Here is a 21,661-nt window from a genome sequence, read left to right as displayed (position 1 = left end):
GAGGAGGCCGAAGATCTCGGAGGAAACCCACGCAGGTCACGGGAATAATGTACAAACTTACTGTAGTCGGGATCGAATCCGGGACTCCGGCACTGCATTCACTGTAAGGCAGCAACTCTACCGCTGGAAAGTTAAAATCCTCCACTGTTCTCCATCTATTCCATTAATCTCACACCTGCCTATGATCTCCCTACACATTTCCTCCTCTAACCTGCTGACTATTGGGGAACCTATAGTTCAACCCATCGAAGTGATCACCCCTTCTTATTTTTCAGTTCCCCATTACAGTCTCCTTGAACGATCCTCCATGAATATCCTCTCTAAGTACTGCTGTGATGTTCTCTCAATCAAAAACTCAACTTCCCCATCTCTCTTATTTCCTTTTCTATCCATCCTGCAGCATTTGTATTCCAAAACATTGAGCTTCCACACGAACCCTCCCTCAGCTATAATCATGCCCTGTCTTATTTATCTTAAATGACCATCTCAAAGTATTTACTTTGTTTCATCTTGCGTATTTAATAAAGGCTTCGGGCAAGAAAAGAACCGAGGAGAACGAACCCCCAATCAACTTTGAAAAAACAGGAAAAGCCAAGGCAATAATGGCCAAGGTATAGTGAACATGAGCCTCATCTTATTCACTGGAGCTCACCCCAGTGTAACGTCTGTGATCTGTCCTTTGAATGCACACAGCAGGTTTCCCATGTAGGACACCAGTGACAAAGAGTGAACCTTCATCCTCAATAGTTACCATTCACAACACTTGACCTAGAGGATTTCTGCTCATCAATGCCTCAGACAATGGGCAGTAATTGTTTACTGAATGACAGGAAAGCCATTGGGCTGTATACTCATAGCAGCGACCATGGCTGTGCCCCATCTGGGCAAACGCTGATCGTCTTTCCCATCGTCTCAATGTTACCAATAGCCTAACTTCGAATTGTGCAGCACCCTCGAAGATAGCAGAATGTCCTGTGGTCGTACACAGGGGTGTTGTTCAATAAAGGCAGAGCCACATGAGGAGATGTGAGCCTGTCGAGGTGGTAGCTTTTCTGAGCTGAGTAAAAGTGGGGGAACAAGCAGGAATCCCAGAGTTTAGGGCTGGCCAACTGAAGACATATATGCCAGTGGTGGATTGACTACATTTGAGAATGTTTAATCGTGGAATTAAATGAGCGCGGGTATGTCAGAGGTTTGCAGCGATAGGGCAGGGCATGATAATGGGGAAATAGACAGCAGTTTACCTGAAGGAAAATTCAGTGCTCATTCCAAATGGTTGCAAAATGCCAAGACAGAAGATGTGTTGTTCTTCTATGTTCTTTACCTCATACTTATGCCCATTGACAGGTACATTCCTATGTTCTATCGTTCTAGAATCGTAGATATCCCTTTCTCGCTGTTTCTTTAGCATCCTTCCCGGTGGTCAGTCCTCGTGCTCATATGATCTTTCTTAACCAACCTCAGAGGTGTCTTTTATTATGCGCTCCTCCTCCACCCAACTGTGTTGAAAACTGTAACCCTCCACTTCTCCCTAAAGTTCAGAGGAAGAATCAAGATGTTACTTGACAGGTTGAGAATCTTCCAGCATTTTGTTTATGTTACCTATGATCAGAGGGCAGGTACAGTGGACCATTTCAGACAATTATCAAATGAAAGTTTGTGAAGTAGATTGCATTTATGTGAGTAGAATCCAACATCGGACTTTACTATTTACCCTATCTCCATTACAGAGGAGTCAAAACCTAGGAGTCATTGATTTGAAGTAATTGAAAGAGGGATGAGAGGAGGGATTAATGGGTGGTGGGTGCAGGGAGTCACTGCCTAAAATGGTGGGAGAGCAGAGGCCCTTATCACATAGAAATGAAGCCATGAGCTGCAGAACGATGGCCCCAGTGCTGGAAGATGGTTTCAGACCCTTTGGGGATGCTTAGTTTCTGTTCTCCCCAGGTGAGATTATGTTTTGTTGGAGTCGTGTCTTACTAAGACCTCTGCTCCTTGTCTGAACTTGATCCTAGGCACGGCTGCAACACACACACAGGGACCAGGTTCTGAAACCACCACCGTGGATTCCAAATACTGCAAGTGGACTCTCCGTTATCTGTAGTGTAAACACCAAAAACAAGGTATGTCTTTGGAAACAAATGGAAGTCGCAGAGGGTAACAATCTGCCCCAAACAAAACCAAGTCTTGACCCCCAATTAGTGGGCACTGGAAAACCCCAGCTCCAAGTGCATTGGCACGTGGAACACCACAATACCTGGATTCTGAGCTGATGCCAATCTCAGTGAACTCAGTCCAATGGTGTGGGTTTCTTTTTCTCCTCGAGTTGCATTCATGAAGATGTGTCTGACCCTGTACCTCACCACAGACTCCGTACCTCACCACAGACCCCCCTACCTCACCACAGACCCCCGTACCCCACCATAGACTCTTAACCCAATTTCAGACCCCGTACCCAATCACAGACCCCGTACCTCACCACAGACCCCCATATCCCACCATTGATCCTGTCCCCATCACTGAGGAGGCTGTTGTGGTTGCCTGACGCTCCTCTCCACAACAGTCCCATCCTCTTTTGCTCCCTCACATTTGAAGTGCCATCGTTGTCTCAAATTGGGAAGTATAAGCAGCAATTGTTTGTGCATATCAAGATCCCACACAGTAAAGAGACAGGGTGATAGATTCATACACATGGAAACAGGCCCTTTGGTCCTTCCTGCCCATGCCAATCAAGATACCCATCTATGGTCATCCCATTTACCCAAGTCTGACTCGTATACCTTCCTATCCTTGTACCTGCCAAAATGTCCTTTAAACGTTGTTTTCATATCAGCCTCAACCACTTCCTTTGGTAGTTCACTCCATAGACATACCACCCTCTCTGTGAAAAAGCTGCCCCTGAAAATGTTACAATTCCACTCTCACCATAAACCTCTTCCCTCTAATTTACAATTCTCCAGCCATGGGAGAAAATGTGTGTGCATTCACTCCATCACCCTCGTGATTTTGCATACCTGGAGAAAAGGATTAGGTGACATTTCGGGTTGAGACCCATCTTCATTGTCCTGCCCCTCGTCTCTTCCAGCTTTCTTCACCCCCCGCACCCACACAATCAGCTGAAGAAGGGTCCCATATAGTTCAATGTAAACTTCCTAGCTGCTATGCTGGGACTTGCGCTTGATTCTGGGTCAGTAGTCAAGAGCTGTAGCTGCTGATCCAGTGCCTTAACTACAATGCTGCGTTATCTTTGATAGATATTTCTCTTGCTTTGCAGACTGCTTGGTTTGAGGCAATGTCATCAGCCTACATGACCAGGCAACCTCATGCTCCTACAGGCCAGAAGTATGGTAAGATTTCCAGGCACAAGTAGCAAACAGAATGCAGGGATCCCTTTTACAATTTTGCAAGACCAATAGACCAGAGGCTGCCTTTCTTTCAGCACCCCCAGGTTACTAGCTCATATCAGGATAGATCACCAGCAGCAGTATCCAGGTGCCAGAAGATTCCCACTTCCCTGCGAGGTCACAGTGTGTGGGGGAATTTGGGAGAGGTTTGGCCATGACTGCCCTTCTACACTCTGCACCCTTTTCCAATCCAGCCTGCTGAGCAATGAGGTGAGATAACTAATCCCAAGAGTACTCTTGTCAAGTGGAGAGGAGGGAAACCCACAGCCATGGGCTAGCTCTTTTAATCTGCTGTAAACCCTAAATAAAAATATATGCGGTGACAGTCAGCAGGCTTCCCTGGTGAAAGAGTCATCACTCAAGGATTAGTTTGATCATCAGCAGGCTCACAGTGGTCAGGAAGGGTCCCCAACCTCATAAGTCAACCAAGCAACTTCTGTTTCACTGATGTGGTCAAAGGTGAGGCCAGCATGTATAGTTGCAGAAATCAAAACGACATGTTCATTAGCTGTAGCTGTTCAGTGCCTTTGATTTTCCGAGGACGTTGAGATTTTATAAGGACGTTCCTTACAGCCACACACTGGACAGACAGAACATAATTTGTTGGTTTTGATCAATTTTTACAACTCGGAAAGAATTTGGATCCGATCTGTGACTCCGGGCTCTTCCACTCTGTCTACATCTCAATGTCCAATTCCCAATCGGAATGTGAGAATTTGCTCTCGCACTCTCATACTCTCGCACTCTTTCTCTCTCACACTCTCTCCATCCCCTCACCCTCGCACTCCATCCTCTAATTCTCTCACTCACTCTCTTTACAACACTCCCTCTCTCACACACTCTCTCACATTCTCTCACACTCTCTCACACACACTCTCTAACACATAGCCTCTCGCACTCATTCTCACACTCTCTCACACATTCTCTCTCACAAACTCGCACACTCTTACGCATTGTTTCCCACCCATTCTCTCTGACTTTCTCTCATACTCTCACTCTCACAGTCTCTCTCTCTCCCTCTCTCTCTCAGACCAGTTTGCATGGGACAGTGGGCTCAGTGCCAGCGGCCCTAGTCCTGTGACCGTACAGCAGCGAGCAGTGAGCCAGCGCCACGCTCTTCCGATGAGCATCGTCGACCGGCAGCAGTCGTGGGATCCCCAGCAGGAGTCCATTGCCCCCATCAAGCTGCACCCGCTTCCCTTCGATGCAGAGCTGGCGTGCGCAGATACACTGCGGCGGTATTTGAGTGACTACAGCTGGAAGCCAGGTGAGAGGTGGTCTGAGTGAGAGGAAACCTCAGATCAAATTACCCGGGCTGCTTACATCTCTGCTGACCTACAACCATGCATGCCCTGGATACAAATTTAACCTCACAGCAGGAACAAGTGGGGCGAAGTGTAGATCTAGTGCCATTAACATGGCTCCAGAGTGCAGTGTGGAGTGTTGTCTGGTTATTACTGAGTGTATTGATGGGATCAAATTGTTTGGGTGCTGGGAATGTGGTTAGGAGGTGGGATAGCAATAGCAGATGGATTGTGATGCAGCCAGAAAAGGTGAAGCTGTTCACCATGAAAGGATTCAGCCATCATGACATGGAATCTACCAGCTCATTTAGTCTCCGCTCACTGTCTTTTTACAATCCTCACAGACTCAAACACAGCAAAAATGATGGATATGCTTGGCAGCTCAGACACCATCTTTACAGAGCTGATTCCAGTTGATGAAAATTCATCAGTTTTGTTGAAAGTTCATTAAGCTGGAATATTAACTCTGTATCTCTTTACGCAACTGTTGCCTGACCTGTTGAGTGTACCAAACATTCCATGATTTTATTTCGGAGTTTCAGCATCTGCAGTCTTTTCTTGACTATCTTTGACTCAACAAATCCTATTAATCCTTTTCCATGGTCCCTTTGTGAACATTACCATAGACATTTGTACCAAACCTGCAAGCCTGTACGTCTTTGGAGTGTGGGAGGAAAACAAAAGAACTCTCGGAGAAAACCCACACAGGTCACGGGGAGAACGTACAAACTCCATACAGCCAAGCACCTGTAGTCGGGATCGAACCCGAGTCTCTGGCGCTGTAAGGCAGTAGCTCTACCGTTACGCCTTGGTGATTCAATTGCTCCTCTAGACACCACCCGAGTCTCTGGCGCTGTAAGGCAGCAACTCTACCACTGCATCATCATGCTGCCCTGTCTTCATATCTCCATATCCCATCACTGTCTGTTTGCACTAACCTCATACACTATACCCTATCATAACAGTGTCTGTCTAACACACCATCTTATCAAGGATTCTATCTTCCATTTAATACTCAGAGAGAAAAAACAAACCCAATTAAGGTTTTCAAAGGGAACCAAGTAAAAGGGTGGATTGTTCTTGCGATCATGGTGTTAGTGACTGTATCCTCTTCTTTCGCTCTAGGTAGTTTGCCTCTGAGACGTGCTCCCTCCGCAAGCATAGCAACCCTAAATCGGTAGGTGCCAGTGTGCATGTGTACATTCTCATGCTTGTTTTCACATCTGCTCCAGGTTCTCCCTCCCTTCCTTTGTAAACTGGTCTCAGCACCTCTCTTAATTCGGCTCCTTTGCTCATCCCCACTTTTCACCGAGCAGGCAGTGAGCTCAGCTGGATTTTCTCTGGGCAGGTTTTTGATCATCAGGCTGAATACCCTCTGGGTTGAGGCAGTTATCATTTTATTCCAATCATGTGCCCAGTTACATGCCTTTGGTCTCCCCCGCTAACCCCACCTCTTATTACTGACTCCTTAAGCGTGCAGATCCCTGCTCCTCAAGTCCATGCTCACGTATTGTTGAATCAGTTTCTGCCTTTCCACCATTTCAAGCAGTGAATACAAGATGGAGCCCACCCATCTCCAGGTGAAAAACTTCATTTCCTAATCCTTCCACCTTTATATATGACATGGGATTGGTAGGTCATGGGGGGTGGAGACATACGATTGTTGGGTCTTGAGACGGGGGGGGGTACATGAATTGTGTATCCTAAGGAGTGGTACACAGATTGGAGTGACCTATAGATAGGCACAGTGGAAACAAAGACTGGGAGGCTTCTCTCTGACTCCTGGTTTTGAGCGTGACTCTAACAGTTGCTCCTCTGCACAGGTCTCTGAGCACGCACTCAGCATCCAGCCCCAGGGCTGCGATGTCGAATCGACAGCTCACTTCAAAGTCAGCAGCTCCTCACCTGGAAGATCTAAAGCCAGTGGCACCACCGGATGTAACGAGTCTGGCCGATGATGGATTAACCACCAGGCTGCCAACAGAAGCTAAATCCAAGCCAGTTGCAGCCGCAGAAGCAGGTAGTGTTGTCGTTCACAAAATTGGGGAGCAAGACCCCGATGTTGAGGGGGGGGGGGGGGGGGGGGGGGAGAGCAAGGGAGCACAGTACATGGGAGGTTGTGGCGCTGGGAATCATGACTCGTGCATGGGTGATCACTAGGAAGCAGCACGGACCAGCTATGCTAGATTCCACCATCACCAAACACCCTGAACACAGGCCATGGCCACCGCATTCAGATGATGTTTTCCACTGCTTCCTTTTCTTCTGGTTGTTCATTGGGTCTCGACCTGTTATATGACCAGAGGGGGGTTCCAATCCTGGAAAATTGATTCTGGTTTTCCACGGTATGGGTTTTAGGGCTGAAAAATGATTATTAACATGATAGAAACTCTGGGTGGAAGGCCCCAACTCCCCACTTTATCTCTCCCCTCTTCTACAGTACCTCACCCTTTTCTCCCTTGCATCCATCTTGCGTCTATTTCCCATCATCAATCTACCCTTCTTCCTACCTCCTCTCTCTTCCCATCACGTTCCCCACCTCCCTCTCCCCATCTCCTCTCCTCTGCCCCTTCCTCCCTCAGCCCCCTTTCTCTTCCCCTACCCACTCTTCCAACACCTCTCCTTCTCCTGCCCCTTTCATTTCATCTGCCCTTCTTAGCCTCCTCTCCCTTCCATCCCAACCCAAACCCTCCCCCCCCCAGTGCTCTTTCACATCCTCCCCACCCCCTCCTCTCCTCGCCAATCCCTCTCCTCCCTCCCTCAGCCCCCCACTCTCCTCCCTCCCACAGCCCCCACTCTCCCTCGCCCAGCTCCCTCTCACCAACCCACTTTCCCCATCAGTATCCTGTCCCCCTCCCCAGTCCCCTTTCTCCCTCAGCCCCCCCCCCCCCCCCCACCAGCCCCCCCTCCCCCTCCCACTCTCCCTGCTCCCTCCTCCTCCCTCCATTTTCCCAATTGTCTTTCCCTATATCCCCAATCCCAACTCCCATCTCACCTCCTCCTCCTCAATCACATTTCTCCTGTATTTCTCCCAACTCCAGCCTACCATTCTTCCCCTTTCCCACAGCTCCCTCTCCTCTGACTTCAGTCACTCTAACTCTTTGGTACCTGTTCCTGTAGGAGCAGTGCCACCTGCTCTCCGGGCTCCTCGCCTTTACCCCCGTAGAAAATTGCAGTTACTTTGTAAGGTTAGCACTGAATGTAACTGGTCCTCCTGATCTTCTCAGGCAATCCCCTGGGATCAATGATGTCTTTCACACAACCTGTCTCCGTGGGTTCTGAGATGACTGATGATCTTGGTGTGGGAGCGGCAGAGTGTGCCACAGGTAGGTCAGGGGTTGGCAGTGGGACTGGCAGAAGGGAGGCCTGCTAAGTTCACATCCAGATCTTTCGTGTATATGGCAAACAGGAAACCTGTTCCTCGGTAACCTGGGCATCGACCCCTCCCTCTGCAACTGGATACTGGACTTTCTAACCAACAGACCCCAGTCTGTGAGGTTAGACAAGCACACCTCTTCAACCCTCACCCTGAACACCGGCGTTCCACAGGGCTGTGTGCTGAGCCCCCTCCTCTACTCCCTCTTCACCTATGACTGCACACCTGTACATGGTACTAACACCATCATCAAGTATGCAGATGATACAACGGTGATTGGCCTCATCAGCAACAACGATGAGCTGGCCTACAGGGAGGAGGTCCAGCACTTAGCAGCATGGTGCGCTGACAACAACCTGGCCCTTAACTCCAAGAAGACCAAGGAGCTCATTGTAGACTTCAGGAAGTCCAGAGGCGGCACACACACCCCCATCCACATTAATGGGACGGAGGTGGAACGTGTTTCTAGCTTCAGGTTCCTGGGAGTCAACATCTCCGATGACCTCTCTTGGACCCACAATACCTCTACTCTGATCAAGAAGGCTCATCAGCGTCTCTTCTTCCTGAGGAGACTGAAGAAGGTCCATCTCTCCTCAGATCCTGGTGAACTTCTTACCGCTGCACCATCGAGAGCATCCTTACCAACTGCACCACAGTATGGTATGGCAACTGCTCTGTCTCCGACCGGAAGGCATTGCAGAGGGTGGTGAAAATTGCCCAACGCATCACCGGTTCAATGCTCCCCTCCATTGAGTCTGTCCAAAGCAAGCGTTGTCTGCGGAGGGCGCTCAGCATCGCCAAGACTGCTCTCACCCCAACCATGGACTGTTTACCCTCCTACCATCCGGGAGGCGCTACAGTTCTCTCCGTTGCCGAACCAGCAGGTCGAGGAACAGCTTCTTTCCGGCGGCTGTCACTCTACTCAACAACGTACCTCGGTGACTGCCCATCACCCCCCCCCCCCCCCCCCCTTTAAGACACTTATTATTATTTATTCAAATCGATTGCTATGTCGCTCTTCCGGGGAGATGCTAAATGCATTTCGTTGTCTCTGTACTGTACACTGACACTGACAATTAAAATTGAATCTGAATCTGAATCTGAAAAGTCCCAGCAACGATCCCTGAGTAATGACAGTATGGCAGGCATCCAGCTTCAAAAACAACCCTCCACCAACACCCTCTGCCTCCTATTACTCAGTCACTTTCAGATCTAATTTGCCAAGTTGCCCGATATCATACGTGTCTAAGATGTTTTGGTCCAGCGTCCTATGACTTTATTTAAGGCCTCACTGAAATTCACGTAGATTACACCAATCACATATCCCTCTTTAATACATTTTTTAACTCTTCCAAATATATAAAATCAATTTGGTCAGACAGGATTACTCCTTAATAAAGCCAAGCTATGCTGACTATCCATGATTGATTCCTGCTTCTCCAAGTGCAGATTAATCTTGTCCCTTGGAATTCTTCCCAATAATCCTCTTACTACGAATAATTGACTCAACAGCCTGGTTTATCCCCGCTGCCCTTAAATAAAGGCACCACATCTGACCAGAGAAGATTAGAAAATCTCTGTCAGAATCCTAGGGTTCTTTTTCCTTGCCTCCCCCAACAACCTGGGATATATTCAATCAGACCCTGGGGTTTTATTCACCTTTAAGCTCATTGTCACTCATCACTTGCCAGGCTATGTTCAATCCCCAATCATTTCCAGCTTCTCTTCCCTACTATAATCAGTCTGAAGAAGACCCACAAATGTCACCAATCCATGTCTTCCAGAAATGCTGTCTAACCCACTGAGTTACTCCAGCACTCTGCATGTTTACATAGACTATGAGTTGAGATATTTGTATTCTCTACAAAACACTGGTTACACTGCCCTTGGACTACTTTGTGCAGTTCCAGTTGTTACACTATAGGAAGAATGTAATCATGGTGGAGATGTGCAGAGGAGATCCACCAGGATGTTGCCTAGATTGGAAGATCTTAGTTATGGAGAGGGTTAGGATAGGCAGGGCTTGTTTTCCATGGAGTTAGGATTAATAGGATACATTGTAAAAATCAGTCGGGGAAGGATGGAGATGGAAGGGGAAGAGGCTACCTCTACCCTTCCCTCTTCCACTGACTCCATCCGGAAATCAACCTTTCCTCAACCTGGATCCATCTATCGCTTGGCAGCTCTTGCCTCTCCCGTCTCCCTCACATCTCCCTCATGCTGCCTATCTCCGCTCTACTATTTCAGTCCAGGTGAAGGTCTCGACCCAAAATGTTGACTGTCCATTTCCCAACACAGATGCTGCTCGACCCACTGAGTTGCTCTAGCAGTTTTTTGCTTCATGATTCCTAATCAGCCAGTCCCCCATTAATTGATGGTGACCCAAGGGAATTGTTTTCCTACATTAGCCAAGGTTTTGCTTGAGCACAAACTATTTTACTTTCAGTTTATTGATCATTGATCCATTGTGTATTATTTTAATCCTGTGTTCTAATTTGCTGTTCTTAGCTGCATATCATTTACACATTGGGGAGCCAAGTTCTCTGCCTCAGGGCCAGGATAGACAGGAGATGTGCATGGGAACCGATGTGCCATCAAGGTATTTACTATTGATTCCTCTGTTCAGTTCTCTCCTGAAAGTATCAGTGTTTCACATTTAGTTTACATTGGCTAAACAATTAGAGGGAATCCATAAGGTTCCCACCCTGTTGTATCAAGGGCCTGTCCCACTTTCCCGAGCTGCTCACGAACTCTCCCGAGTTTTCCCCTTGATTCAAACTCGGAGAATGATCGTAACGGGGCCGTAGGAGTCCGTAGATATATCGTAGTGGCTCGTTATGTCAGCCGTAGGGTACTCGGGGCATTAAATGCTGCAATTGTTCTCCTCCCGTCTATCTTTTCACTCGTGGACGTAGTTTGTCATGCTGGAAAAAACGTCCCGACTTACCTGATGCCCCGAGTACCTACGGCTGACATAAAGAGCCGCTACGATATATCTACGGACTCCTAGGGCCTCCGACGGACCCGTTACGAACATTCTCCGAGTTTGAATCAAGGGGAAAACTCGGGAGAATTCGTGAGACACCATGGAAAGTGGGACAGGCCCTTCACTCTGGTCAACCAACTTCAGTTTCAGTCTCAGATTTCCAGCCCATAACCTTTCTGACCTCGCTGTCATTGACCTCTTAAACGGTTTCAACAATGCCCAACATTAAGGCGTACAGAACAGCTCCTTATCTTCAGTCTGAGCACATCAGGAATGAACACAGAATTTGTCAATTTCAGATAACCAGTTTTTCTGGCTTGTGTCACAATATGAAAAGTAGATGGCCTTACGATAGAAGTGGTTGTTTGTGACTCTGTGCAGCTCTCCACAGATGCTACCCGTCCTGCTGAGCACTTCCAGAATTCTCTCCTATGTTAGAATTCCAGCATCTGTTTCTCACAGTTCCAGCAACTTTTTTTTTTCTCCCTCCCCTGTTTTCATTCCTCGCCCTGGAATCATCAGTTGTGGGTAACAAGCCATCATCACCACACCTACGCCATTCCGTCTTGCTTGATCATGGACAGTCCTCTCTGCCCCATGAACATAGAACAGCACAGGAAAGGGCAGGCCCTTCGGCCCACAATATCCCTGCTGAGCATGATGCCAAAATAAACTAATCTCCTCTGCCTGTAAATGATTATATAGATGAAATATTTGATTTATGACATTTGCCAGTTCCAATGGAAGATTATCGACCTGAAATATTAGCCCATTTTTTCTCTCCACAGTTGCAGCCTCACCTGATTGGTAAGTTGGCGATGGGTATCACTGACCAAAGCAAGAACAAGGTTTGCAGAACTTTCAGACAGACACAATGCATGGAAATTTACTGCATTGTGAGCGCCGTAGTAATAAAGCAGTCTTCCGTCTGAAACCACCATCTTGCTAATGGAATTACAACTGGATAGTCACTTTGAGTCCAGTGGGCACACTGTATGGTCACTGCAGGTTCAGTGGCCACGCCAAATAGTCGCTCTGAGAATCCAGTGGCCACACTGTATGGTCACTGCACGTTCAGTAGCTACACCGTATAGTCATTCTGAGAATCCAGTGGTCACACTACACGGTCACTGTGAGACACCAATGGTCACACTGAAAGTTTCCTCAAAGCAAGGACCACAGTTATGGTCACTCAGTCCAATAGGCTACACTGTATGATCACTATCTAGTGGCCACTCTGTACGGTCACTCTGAGAGTCCAGTGGCCACACTATGGTCAATCACAGTGACCACTTGGGTATGGTCACTGAGAAACCAGTGTCCACACTGTCCGGTCATGGAGAGAGCCCAGTGGCCACATTGTATAGTTGCTCAACTCTGTTTGGTCCACTCAGTGGCCTCTCGGCCCAGTGGCCATTTGGATATGGGCCAGTGGCCACAATGTATCGTTGCTCCTTGTACCCACGTTGTTTATCACCGTACTCCACAGAATCCTTGGTCTTCTCAGTGAAGAACTTTCTTCACTAAATCTCAACTTCTGTCTGTATATAGGAAGAACATCAAAGCTCCCCCTGATGTCAACAAGTCTCCCACGATGGCCCAGAGTAGCAGTGGATCCAGGGCACCTGTGAGCGAGAGGGGAAAGCGGGCCCCACCAGTCATGCTCAGCATGGCGACAGCCTCGCTGGTCAGCCTGGACACCGTGCTGGAGCAGAACGAGTAAGTCTGCCGCTGGTTTCTCGGGTAAAGCTGATGTCTGAGCAAGGGCACTGCGGGCTCTTTCATTCACATGCCCAAGAGGAGTCTGGCTAGTCCATGACAGGTCTGGCTCAAGAGATAAAGCAGCTGGCTACAGATGGGCATGCAATGATTTGTTTACCTTCCAAACATGATCAGCTAAAGGGAGAGAATATTCTGCTTCCAGTCATCAGCCGTCAATACCCTGGTTCAAATGTTATTGGTCTTCTTATTCAGAATCCCTGCCAGTGGGAATGTGTTCTCTCCACCTCTCTATTAAATCCTTTAATCTTAATCCCTCAACCTGCTATATTTAGGAGAATACTGACCATGTTAATGCAACTTGTCCTTGAAGTCTAATATTGTAGGGTTCAGTTTTATTCTGGTCAATCACTGCTGCAACTACTCTAAAACCTGTGCAACCTTGAAACATAACTTCAACCCCTTCATGTTCCATCTCCTTGGAGATACCAACAATTGTTCCAGTTTTTGAGATTATATATTGTTTCATTGCACTAGTTTTATGTGAATTTGTACTCAGCTGTCTTTACCTCCAGTTCTCCAACTCATATTCTCCAATCATTCTGAAAATATCCTAGCACCCACCTTGTGCCCAAATGGACTTCCTCATAGGCACCCATGCTAAACTCCAAAGGCCGTAATAGTGCTCATCGCTGTGGGCTGCAGGAGGAGGAGGGATGATTAAAGTGCCTATCAGTCGACAAAGTGTGACACAGAGGCATGGCAGTAGAGCTGCTGCCTCCCAGGTCCAAAGACCCAGGTTCGATCCTGGCCTTGGGAGCTGTCCGACTGGAGTTTGTTCGTTCGCCCTGTGACCATATGGGTTTTATAAAAATATAGAAAATAGGTGCAGGAGTAGGCCATTCGGTCCTTTGAGCCAGCACTGCCATTCAATATGATCATGGCTGATCATCCAAAATCTATACCCCGTTCCTGCTTTTCCCCCATATCCCTTGATGCCGTTAGCCCTTAAATCAAAGTCTAACTCTCTCTTGAAAACATGCAGTGAATTGGCCTCCACTGCCTTCTGTGACAGAGAATCCCACAGATTCACGATTCTCTGGGTGAAAAACCTTTTTCCGCATCTCAGTCGTAATGGCCTACGCCTTATTCTTAAACTGTGACCCCTGGTTCTGGACTCTCCCAACATTAGGAACATTTTTCCTGCATTAAGCCTGTCCAATTCCTTAAGAATATTACATGTTTCTATAAGATATCCTCTCATCCTTCATCATATGTCAGTCTTGTCATCCCCAGAATTAACCTGGTGAATCTACACTGGACTCCCTCAATAGCAAGAATGTCCTTCCTTAAATTATGAGACCAAAACTGCACACAAAACTCCAGGTGTGGTCTCACCGGGGCCCTGTATAACTGCAGTAGGACCTCATTGCTCCTATACTTAAATCCTCTCGCTATGAAGGCACAGCCTGCTGTACCTGCATGTTTACTTTCTGTGACTGATGTACAAGGACACCAAGGTCTCGTTACACCTTTTCTTTTCATAACCTGACACCATTCAGATAATAATCTGCCTTCTTGTTCTTGCCACCAAAGTGGACAACCTCACATTTATCCACATTATACTGCATCTGCCATGCATCTGCCCACTCACCCAGCCTATCCAAGTCACCCTGCAGCCTCATAGCATCCTCCTCGCAGCTCACACAGCCACCCAGCTTTGTGTTATCCGCAAACTTGGAGATGTTACATTTAATTACCTTGTCTAAATCGTTAATATATATTGTAAATAACTGGGGTCCCAGCACCGAGCCTTGCGGCACCCCACTAGTCACTGCCTGCCATTCTGAAAAGGACCCGTTAATTCCTACTCTTTGCTTCCTGTCTGCCAACCAGTTCTCTATCCATATCAATACCCGACCCCCAATACCATGTGTTCTAATTTTGCACACTTAATGAATCTCTTGTGTGGGACCTTGTCAAAGGCTTTTTGAAAGTCCAGATACACCGCATCCTCTGGCTCTCCCTTGTCCATTCTACTTGTTACATCCTCAAAAAATTCTAGAAGATTAGTCAAGCATGATTTCCCCTTCATAAATCCATGCTGACTTTGACTGATCCTGTCACCACTTTCCAAATGCGCTGCTATTACTTCTTTAACAATCGACTCAAGCATCTTCCCCACAACCGATGTAAGCCTAACTGGTCTATAATTCCCTGTTTTCTCTCTCCCTCCTTTCTTAATAAGTGGGCTTAAATTGGCTGCCCTCCAGTCCACAGGAACTGATCCCGAGTCAAAATAACATTGGAAAATGATCACCAATGCATCCAGAATTTCTAGGGCCATCTCCTTGAGTACTCTGGGACACAGACCATCAGGACCTGGGAATTTATCTGCCTTCAGTCCCAACAGTTTATATAACACCATTTCCTGACAAATGTGGATTTCCTTCAGTTCCTCCCTCGCACTAGATCCTCGGTCCCCTAGTACTTCTGGGAGATTGTTTGTGCCTTCCTTAGTGAAGACAGAACCAAAGTACTTGTTTTCTCCGGGAGTTCCGGTTTCATCCCACATCCCAAAGACATGTGGGTATGTAGGTTAATTGGCCTCTATAAATTGCCCGTAATGAGCAGGGAGTGGATGCAAACGTGGGATGATGTTGAACTGGCATGAACAAGTGATCAATAGTGGGTGTGGGCTCAGTTGGTCCAAGGGCCTGCTTTCATGCTGTATCTTTCACTTAAATTCAATTCAATCTGTCTAGGAGAACCGAGGACCTTGAGAGACAGTCTGTCCATTGCCGCACAGCAGTATTTGGGTTCAGTAGCTGTGTTAACTGCGGATTGATTCATCTGAATCCCTGTTGGGCAGGATACTGGGAGGGACTGGGACCAACCCTCAGTGAGACACACTCAACAAGGTTAATACAAGATGATAAAACAAAATGAAACAAATTGATGAGTGTCGGAAAGAACTGCAGATGCTGGTTTAAATCGACGGTAGACACAAAATGCTGGAGTAACACAGCGGGACAGGTAGCATCTCTGGAGAGAAGGAATTGGTGATGTTTCGGGTCGAGACCCTTCTTCAGACTGGTCATTCCTTCTCTCCAGAGATGCTGCCTGTTCTGCTGAGTTACTCCAGCATTTTGTGTCTAAATTGATGAGTGTGTTTGGGATAAACTAGCAGACGTGAAGCTGAAGGGAATGTAAGAAAATATGAGTAGGGTCTTATGCCCCTTTTCCTCGACATTGGCTTCACAGAATTCCAACCTTGGCTACAAACTGTATCTCTCAGCAAATTGCTGTCCAGGTCCACGACCTATACCCCAATTCCTGTCTCCCAGATAGGACCGGGTGGATCCGGGTGTCCATCTCCAGATCGTATCCTGGATTAAATCCTGGTCCCTGCATCCTGCGTTAAATTCAGGACAGAATCTGGGGTGGCACGGTGGTGCTGCGGTAGAGCTGCTGCCTTACAGCGCCAGACTTGGGTTTGACCCTGACTACAAATGCTGTCTGTATGGAGTTTGTACGTTCTCCTTATCACCACGTGGGTTTACACAGTGTGCTCCGGTTTCCTCCCACTCTCCAAAGACATACAGGTTTGTAGGCTAATTGGCTTCAGTACAATACATGGACAGTGTCCTGCATTAAATTCCAGTCTAGAAACCTGAAGGGCAAAGTTTCTTCCAGTGGGTGGCAGGTATATGGAATGAGCTGCCCTAGGAGATAGGAGGTACAATAACAACATGTAAAATACAGGTGCACAGGTATGTGTATTGGAAAGATTTAGGAGGGTGAGATCCAAACATGAGCAAATGGGAAAGGCGTAGACTTGGCCTCTTGGTGAGTATGGGACAGATCCCATGCTGTGTTACTCTATGACTTTATCCCAGACCGTGAGGAGCAGGACGCCTGTTATTGGGCTACGATATGAACTATCCAATCTAAGCCTGACTATTAACCACATGTTCATGATGTTATCAGTAAGTTTAATTTGAAATCGAGCTCTTTTGAAATACAGTAATGACAGTAATCTGTGATACTTTGACAGAAGTGTGAACAATGTGGAGGATAGGCTGTACAAGGTTGCACTTCCATTTGAACCCCATCCATCAGCTCCTCAAATGATCAGCGCCGTAGTGAATCGCAAGAGAAACAAACTACAGAGATACCCGAAGTTCCCAGCCAGAAGCAACACACTCATACTACCCAAAGTGGTGAGCGGGACAACAGTGGCAATGCACCAGCCCAGCAGGGGACCTTCAGGTACAAGGCAGCCATTGGACCCCCCTGCCACAGAAGGCACCGATAGGCACAGGCAAGCACCGGGCAGAAAGCCGCCAGAATTGCAGGAAAGGGACTCGGAGTGTGAGAGGCCGCGAAAGATGGAACACAATCTGCTGGTGGAATCCCTCAAAGACCCGTTGTCTACCGCAGGCATGTGGCAGGATGGCGAGCAGCAAACACAACCCGCTAATCCTACAGACACCAGCGCTGACACATAACCACTGGATCCATCTTTCAATTCCGCTGCCATCTCATCAAACACGCTGCTCCGCCTGAACCCCAACCAACCCCACACATCTCCAGCAACACCCTCATCAGCCTCAACCATTTCTACCACTATATTTTTGGAAAGAATCCATTCTATACAGTCAATGTCAAAATGATTATATTTTTATATTTGATCTGTTCTCATGTGTGTGTGTGTGAGATACTTGTGCAGTGATGGCCTGCATATTACACTGTAAATGAAAACCTAATTCTGTAAAACTCTTATTATCCATTTATTGTGTGTGTTTCATTGCTGTTAGTGGTCCAGCAAAGATTACACATCCACCATGAAACTCAAAAAGCCACTGATATTGGAGCATGCGAGAAGTCTCTGCCAAGCCTCACTCATTGATACAAACGTCCTAAACAGAAACTCTGTCCAATTCCCGGACACCTCGTGCACCAAATTCAATTTTGGCCCTGGTCTCTATCCTGCGTGAAACTCCAGACCATTTCCCTGAATTGTGTCTGCATTAAATCCCAGTCCTCATCCCCACGTTGCATCTTGCATCATATTCCTCCACTCGACTCGCTCAATCCCTGTGTCAGGACTGATTTCACTGGTTGTGCCCCTTTAATGAATTTTCCACTCACCTTACCCACTCTCAGCATTGAACTCCAACCTTTCTACTAATCCCACATTTGACTAAATTGGTATCTGTTTATGCTATCCAGTGACTGAATTCCAATGCCTGTCCAATCCACTATCTGTTTTGCAATCTGTATATAGTCCTATTGAATTCCATTCATGCAATTCCCATTATTGTATGGATTAAATGTGATACTGAATCCCAATTTATACACCAACTCAGTTTACAACATAACCCTTGGTCAGTCAGTAACGAGCTGTAGAACAAGAAGCTTCCCACAGACACAGGGCACAGCACCATTCCATAGTCTGGCCTTCAAACTAATGTGAACAGCTCAATGCAACCCGTGCAGGCACATGATGGCAGCAGCAGTCTTGAGCCTCCATCTACACTGCTTTGTCAGTCTCAGACTTTGCACAGCCACAACCTGGCAAATGTACAATTAGAGGATTCTCATTTATTCAAATAAATTGGAATGATGAGGATATTGTCCATATGGACCTCAGCAAGGTATTTGATGTTAAACATGTTAGGCTGCTCTGGAAGGTTAAATCTCACGGGATCCAGGGAGAGCTAGCTGACTAGGTTTGGAAATAGCTTCTTGGGAGAAATCAGAGGGTGATGGTAGAAGATTGTTTTCGGACTGGATGTCTGTGACTGGTTGTATGCTTCAGGGATCAACTCTGGGCCAATTGCTGCTTGTAGTTTATATCAATGATTTGGATGAGAATGTAGAAGGCATGATTAGTAAGTTTGCAGATGACACCAAGTGGGTGATATCGCGGACAGAGATGGACATCAACAATCACAGCAGGATCTTGATCAGTCAGGCAAGTGGGCAGAGGAAAGTGCGAGATGTTGCAATTTGGGAAGTCATAACAGGGCAGGACCTTCATGGTGGCAGGGCCCTGAGGAGTGTTGTAGATCAGAAAAATCTAGGAGTGCAGGTACATCGTTCCTTGAAAGTGGCATCACAGGTAGATGGGATGGTTAAGAAGGCTTTTGATACGTTGGATTTCATCAGTTAGGGTAATGAATATTGAAGTTGGGATGGTGTGTTACAAGACATTGTACATTGGTGAGGCCATGTTTGGAGTATTGTGTTCATTTTATGGTCAGCCTACTATAGGAAGAATGTTGTTAAGTTGGAAAGCGTGCAGAGAAGATTTTATGAGGATGTTTCCAGGACTTGAGGGCCTGTGCTATAGGGAGAAGTAGGGCAGGCTTGGACTTTATTCCTTGGAGCTCATGAGACTGAGGGATGATCTTTTTGAGTTGAATAAAATCATGAGGTGAAAAGATTGGATGAATGCACAGAGCCTTTTGCCCATTGGGGAATCAAGAACCAGAGGAGGTGTTTGATTTAATAGGAACATAAGGGGCAACTTTTTCACACAGTGTGTTGGGTACATGGAATGAGCTGTCAGACGGCAGTCACAGTGGCGCAGCGGTAGAGTTGCGGCCTTACAGCGAATACAGCACCGGAGACCCAGGTTTGATCCTGAATACGGGTGCTGCCTGAACGGAGTTTGTACGTTCACCCCGTGACCTGCAGGGTTCTCTCCGAGACCTTCGTTTCCTCCCACACTCCAAAGACGTACAGGTTTGTAGGTTAATTGGCTTGGTAAATGTAAAAATTGTCCCTAGTGGGTGTAGGATAGTTGCTAGTCGGCGCGGACCCGGTGGGCTGAAGGGCCTGGTTCCGCGCTGTATCTCTAAACTAAACCACAAACTAAAAGGAAGCAGGTATTATAGCAACATTTAAAAGACATTTGGGCAGATACGTGGATAGGAAAGGTTCATAGGGGTAAGGGCCCAACGCAGGCAGGTGGGGGGACTAGTGCAGGTGGGGCATCTTGGGCGACGTTGGCAAGTTGGGCCAAAGGGTTGGTTCAGTGCTATATGACTCTATGCCTCTAATACCATTCTGATACATGGCCATACAAATAAAGTGCAAGTTATTCTGGCTTAGCCCATTATGAAGATAATGTAATTATCTACCAATAACCACAACATATTCCTGCCTGACCCCAGAAAGCTTTCACCCCTTTGCTTATCAATAATTTGTCAATTTCTTCTTTCAAAATAACCATAGACTCTGCTTCTTCCATTCTGTAAGGAATTGTTCCAATGACCCTCTGAGAAAAATGAATCATGCCTAATTTCGGACTTAAATTATTTTTAAAAGCCACAGTTTAATTTGCTGCTGAAGATGGAACCTCTCACAATGAAGCGTTTTCTCAGTCCTGCTTCTCCCAGAGTGTAGAACCCCATCCACAGTTTCCCGACCACACAATAGTGCTATCTCAGTGCGACCTCTTCAACAAATCAGACCCGAGTTCCATCCTGACCGCGGAGTTTGTACATTCTCCCTGTGACCACGTGGGTTTTCTCCGGGTGCTCTCGTTTCCTTCAACATCCCAAATATGTGCAGGGTTGTAGGTTAATTGGCTTCTGTAAATTGCCCCAGTTTGATCATAAGTGATAGGAGCAGAATCAGGCCATTCAGCCCATCAATTCTACTCTGTCTTTCAATCATGGCTGATCTATCTCCCCATTCTCCTGCCTTCTCCCCATAACCTCTGACACCTGTACTAATCAAGAATCTATCTATATCTGCCTTAAATATATCCACTGACTTTGCTTCCACAACCTTCTGTGCAAAGAATTCCACTGATTCACCAACTTCTGACTAAAGAAATTCCTCTCATCTCTTTCTTAAAAGAACGTTCTTTAATTCTGAGGCTATGACATCTAGCCCTAAACTCTTCCACTAGTGGACACATCCTCTCCACTTCCACTCTATCCAAGCCTTTCACTATTCTAGTTTGTAGGATGTGGAAGTGGGATAACAGGGAACTAGTGTGCGGGTGATCGATGGTTGGTGTGGACTTGGTAGCCGAAGGGCCTGTTTCCACCCTGTATCTCTCTGGTTAAAAAACAAGGTAGGTAAATTCTATGTTCAGGTGTAAAGAAAGATGAAAACTGTCTTGCAGTGGGTGGCACAGTGGTGAAGCTAGTAGAACTGTAGCTTCTCAGCCCAGTGACCCGGGTTCAAACCTGACCTCCAGTGCCAGCCATGTGGATTTATTACATTTTATGCCATATGGTTGCCTCCCATATTCCAAAGATGCATAATTAGTATGTTAATTTACTATTTCAAATCATCTCTAGTGTGTAAGTGGGTTGATGGCAACGTGGAAAGAATAAAAACGTGATTAATGCAATTGGCAGCTGAAGGTCAACATAGGTTGAATGAGGGAAGGGCTTGTTCCTGTGCTGTATGACTTTGTAAAGGGCAATAAGCAAAGACTCAAGGTTATACATTGGACTGACAGTTGTTCAACAGACTGATTACCCAGTCTATGTTTAGTGAGTCTGACGTAATGAACTCTGCATTGCGAACAGGAAGTATAACATATTAAATCAGTGCCATGTTTGTAGGAACAGGAAGATAGGAATGACTGGAAGTGATAAAGCCAGAGTCGAGTTCAGATATTGTACTGAAAAACATATTTCAATTTGATCGTGATCTAGAAACTAAGAAACGCAGATGCTGCTCACAAACGAAAAACACAAAGTGCTGGAGTAACTCAGTGAGTCAGGCAGCATCTCTGGAGGAAATGGATGCATGATGTTTTGAGTTAGGACCCTTCTTCAGACTGATTGTAATGGGGAAGAGAAAGCTGGAAAAGAGATGGGTGCTCCCCCCACCCCACTAT

The 21,661-nt window shown here is 46.8% G+C and overlaps 1 protein-coding gene across 2 annotated transcripts; it reads left to right on the top strand.

Annotated features, from left to right (window-relative positions):
- The first annotated feature begins 45 nt into the window (after positions 1–45).
- On the top strand, positions 46–21,578 carry LOC129705926 (uncharacterized). Of its 2 annotated transcripts, XM_055649854.1 has the most exons (10): positions 46–611; positions 2,016–2,123; positions 3,275–3,347; positions 4,435–4,671; positions 5,834–5,885; positions 6,532–6,728; positions 7,936–8,034; positions 10,593–10,683; positions 12,622–12,789; positions 16,847–21,578. In XM_055649854.1, exons 1-10 carry the CDS (start codon positions 603–605, stop codon positions 17,298–17,300), a joined length of 1,488 nt encoding a protein of 495 aa, XP_055505829.1. In that variant the 5' UTR covers positions 46–602; the 3' UTR covers positions 17,301–21,578. The 2 variants fall into 2 exon arrangements, with proteins under 2 accessions (XP_055505829.1, XP_055505830.1); XM_055649855.1 differs by lacking the exon at positions 7,936–8,034.
- Positions 21,579–21,661: the final 83 nt, after the last annotated feature.

This window comes from Leucoraja erinacea, chromosome 18 (genome assembly GCF_028641065.1).
Source record: "Leucoraja erinacea ecotype New England chromosome 18, Leri_hhj_1, whole genome shotgun sequence".
Lineage (NCBI taxonomy): Eukaryota > Metazoa > Chordata > Chondrichthyes > Rajiformes > Rajidae > Leucoraja > Leucoraja erinaceus.
The sequence above is the reverse complement of the archived record's forward strand: the minus strand, read 5'-3'. Positions and strand labels throughout refer to the sequence as shown.

Excerpts from the sequence above, each read along its gene's own strand:
- LOC129705926 (XM_055649854.1), top strand. Across the intron at positions 2,124-3,274 it reads GTGTAAACACCAAAAACAAG|ACTGCTTGGTTTGAGGCAAT; the intron begins GTATGTCTTTGG and ends CTTGCTTTGCAG. Across the intron at positions 4,672-5,833 it reads TGACTACAGCTGGAAGCCAG|GTAGTTTGCCTCTGAGACGT; the intron begins GTGAGAGGTGGT and ends CTTTCGCTCTAG.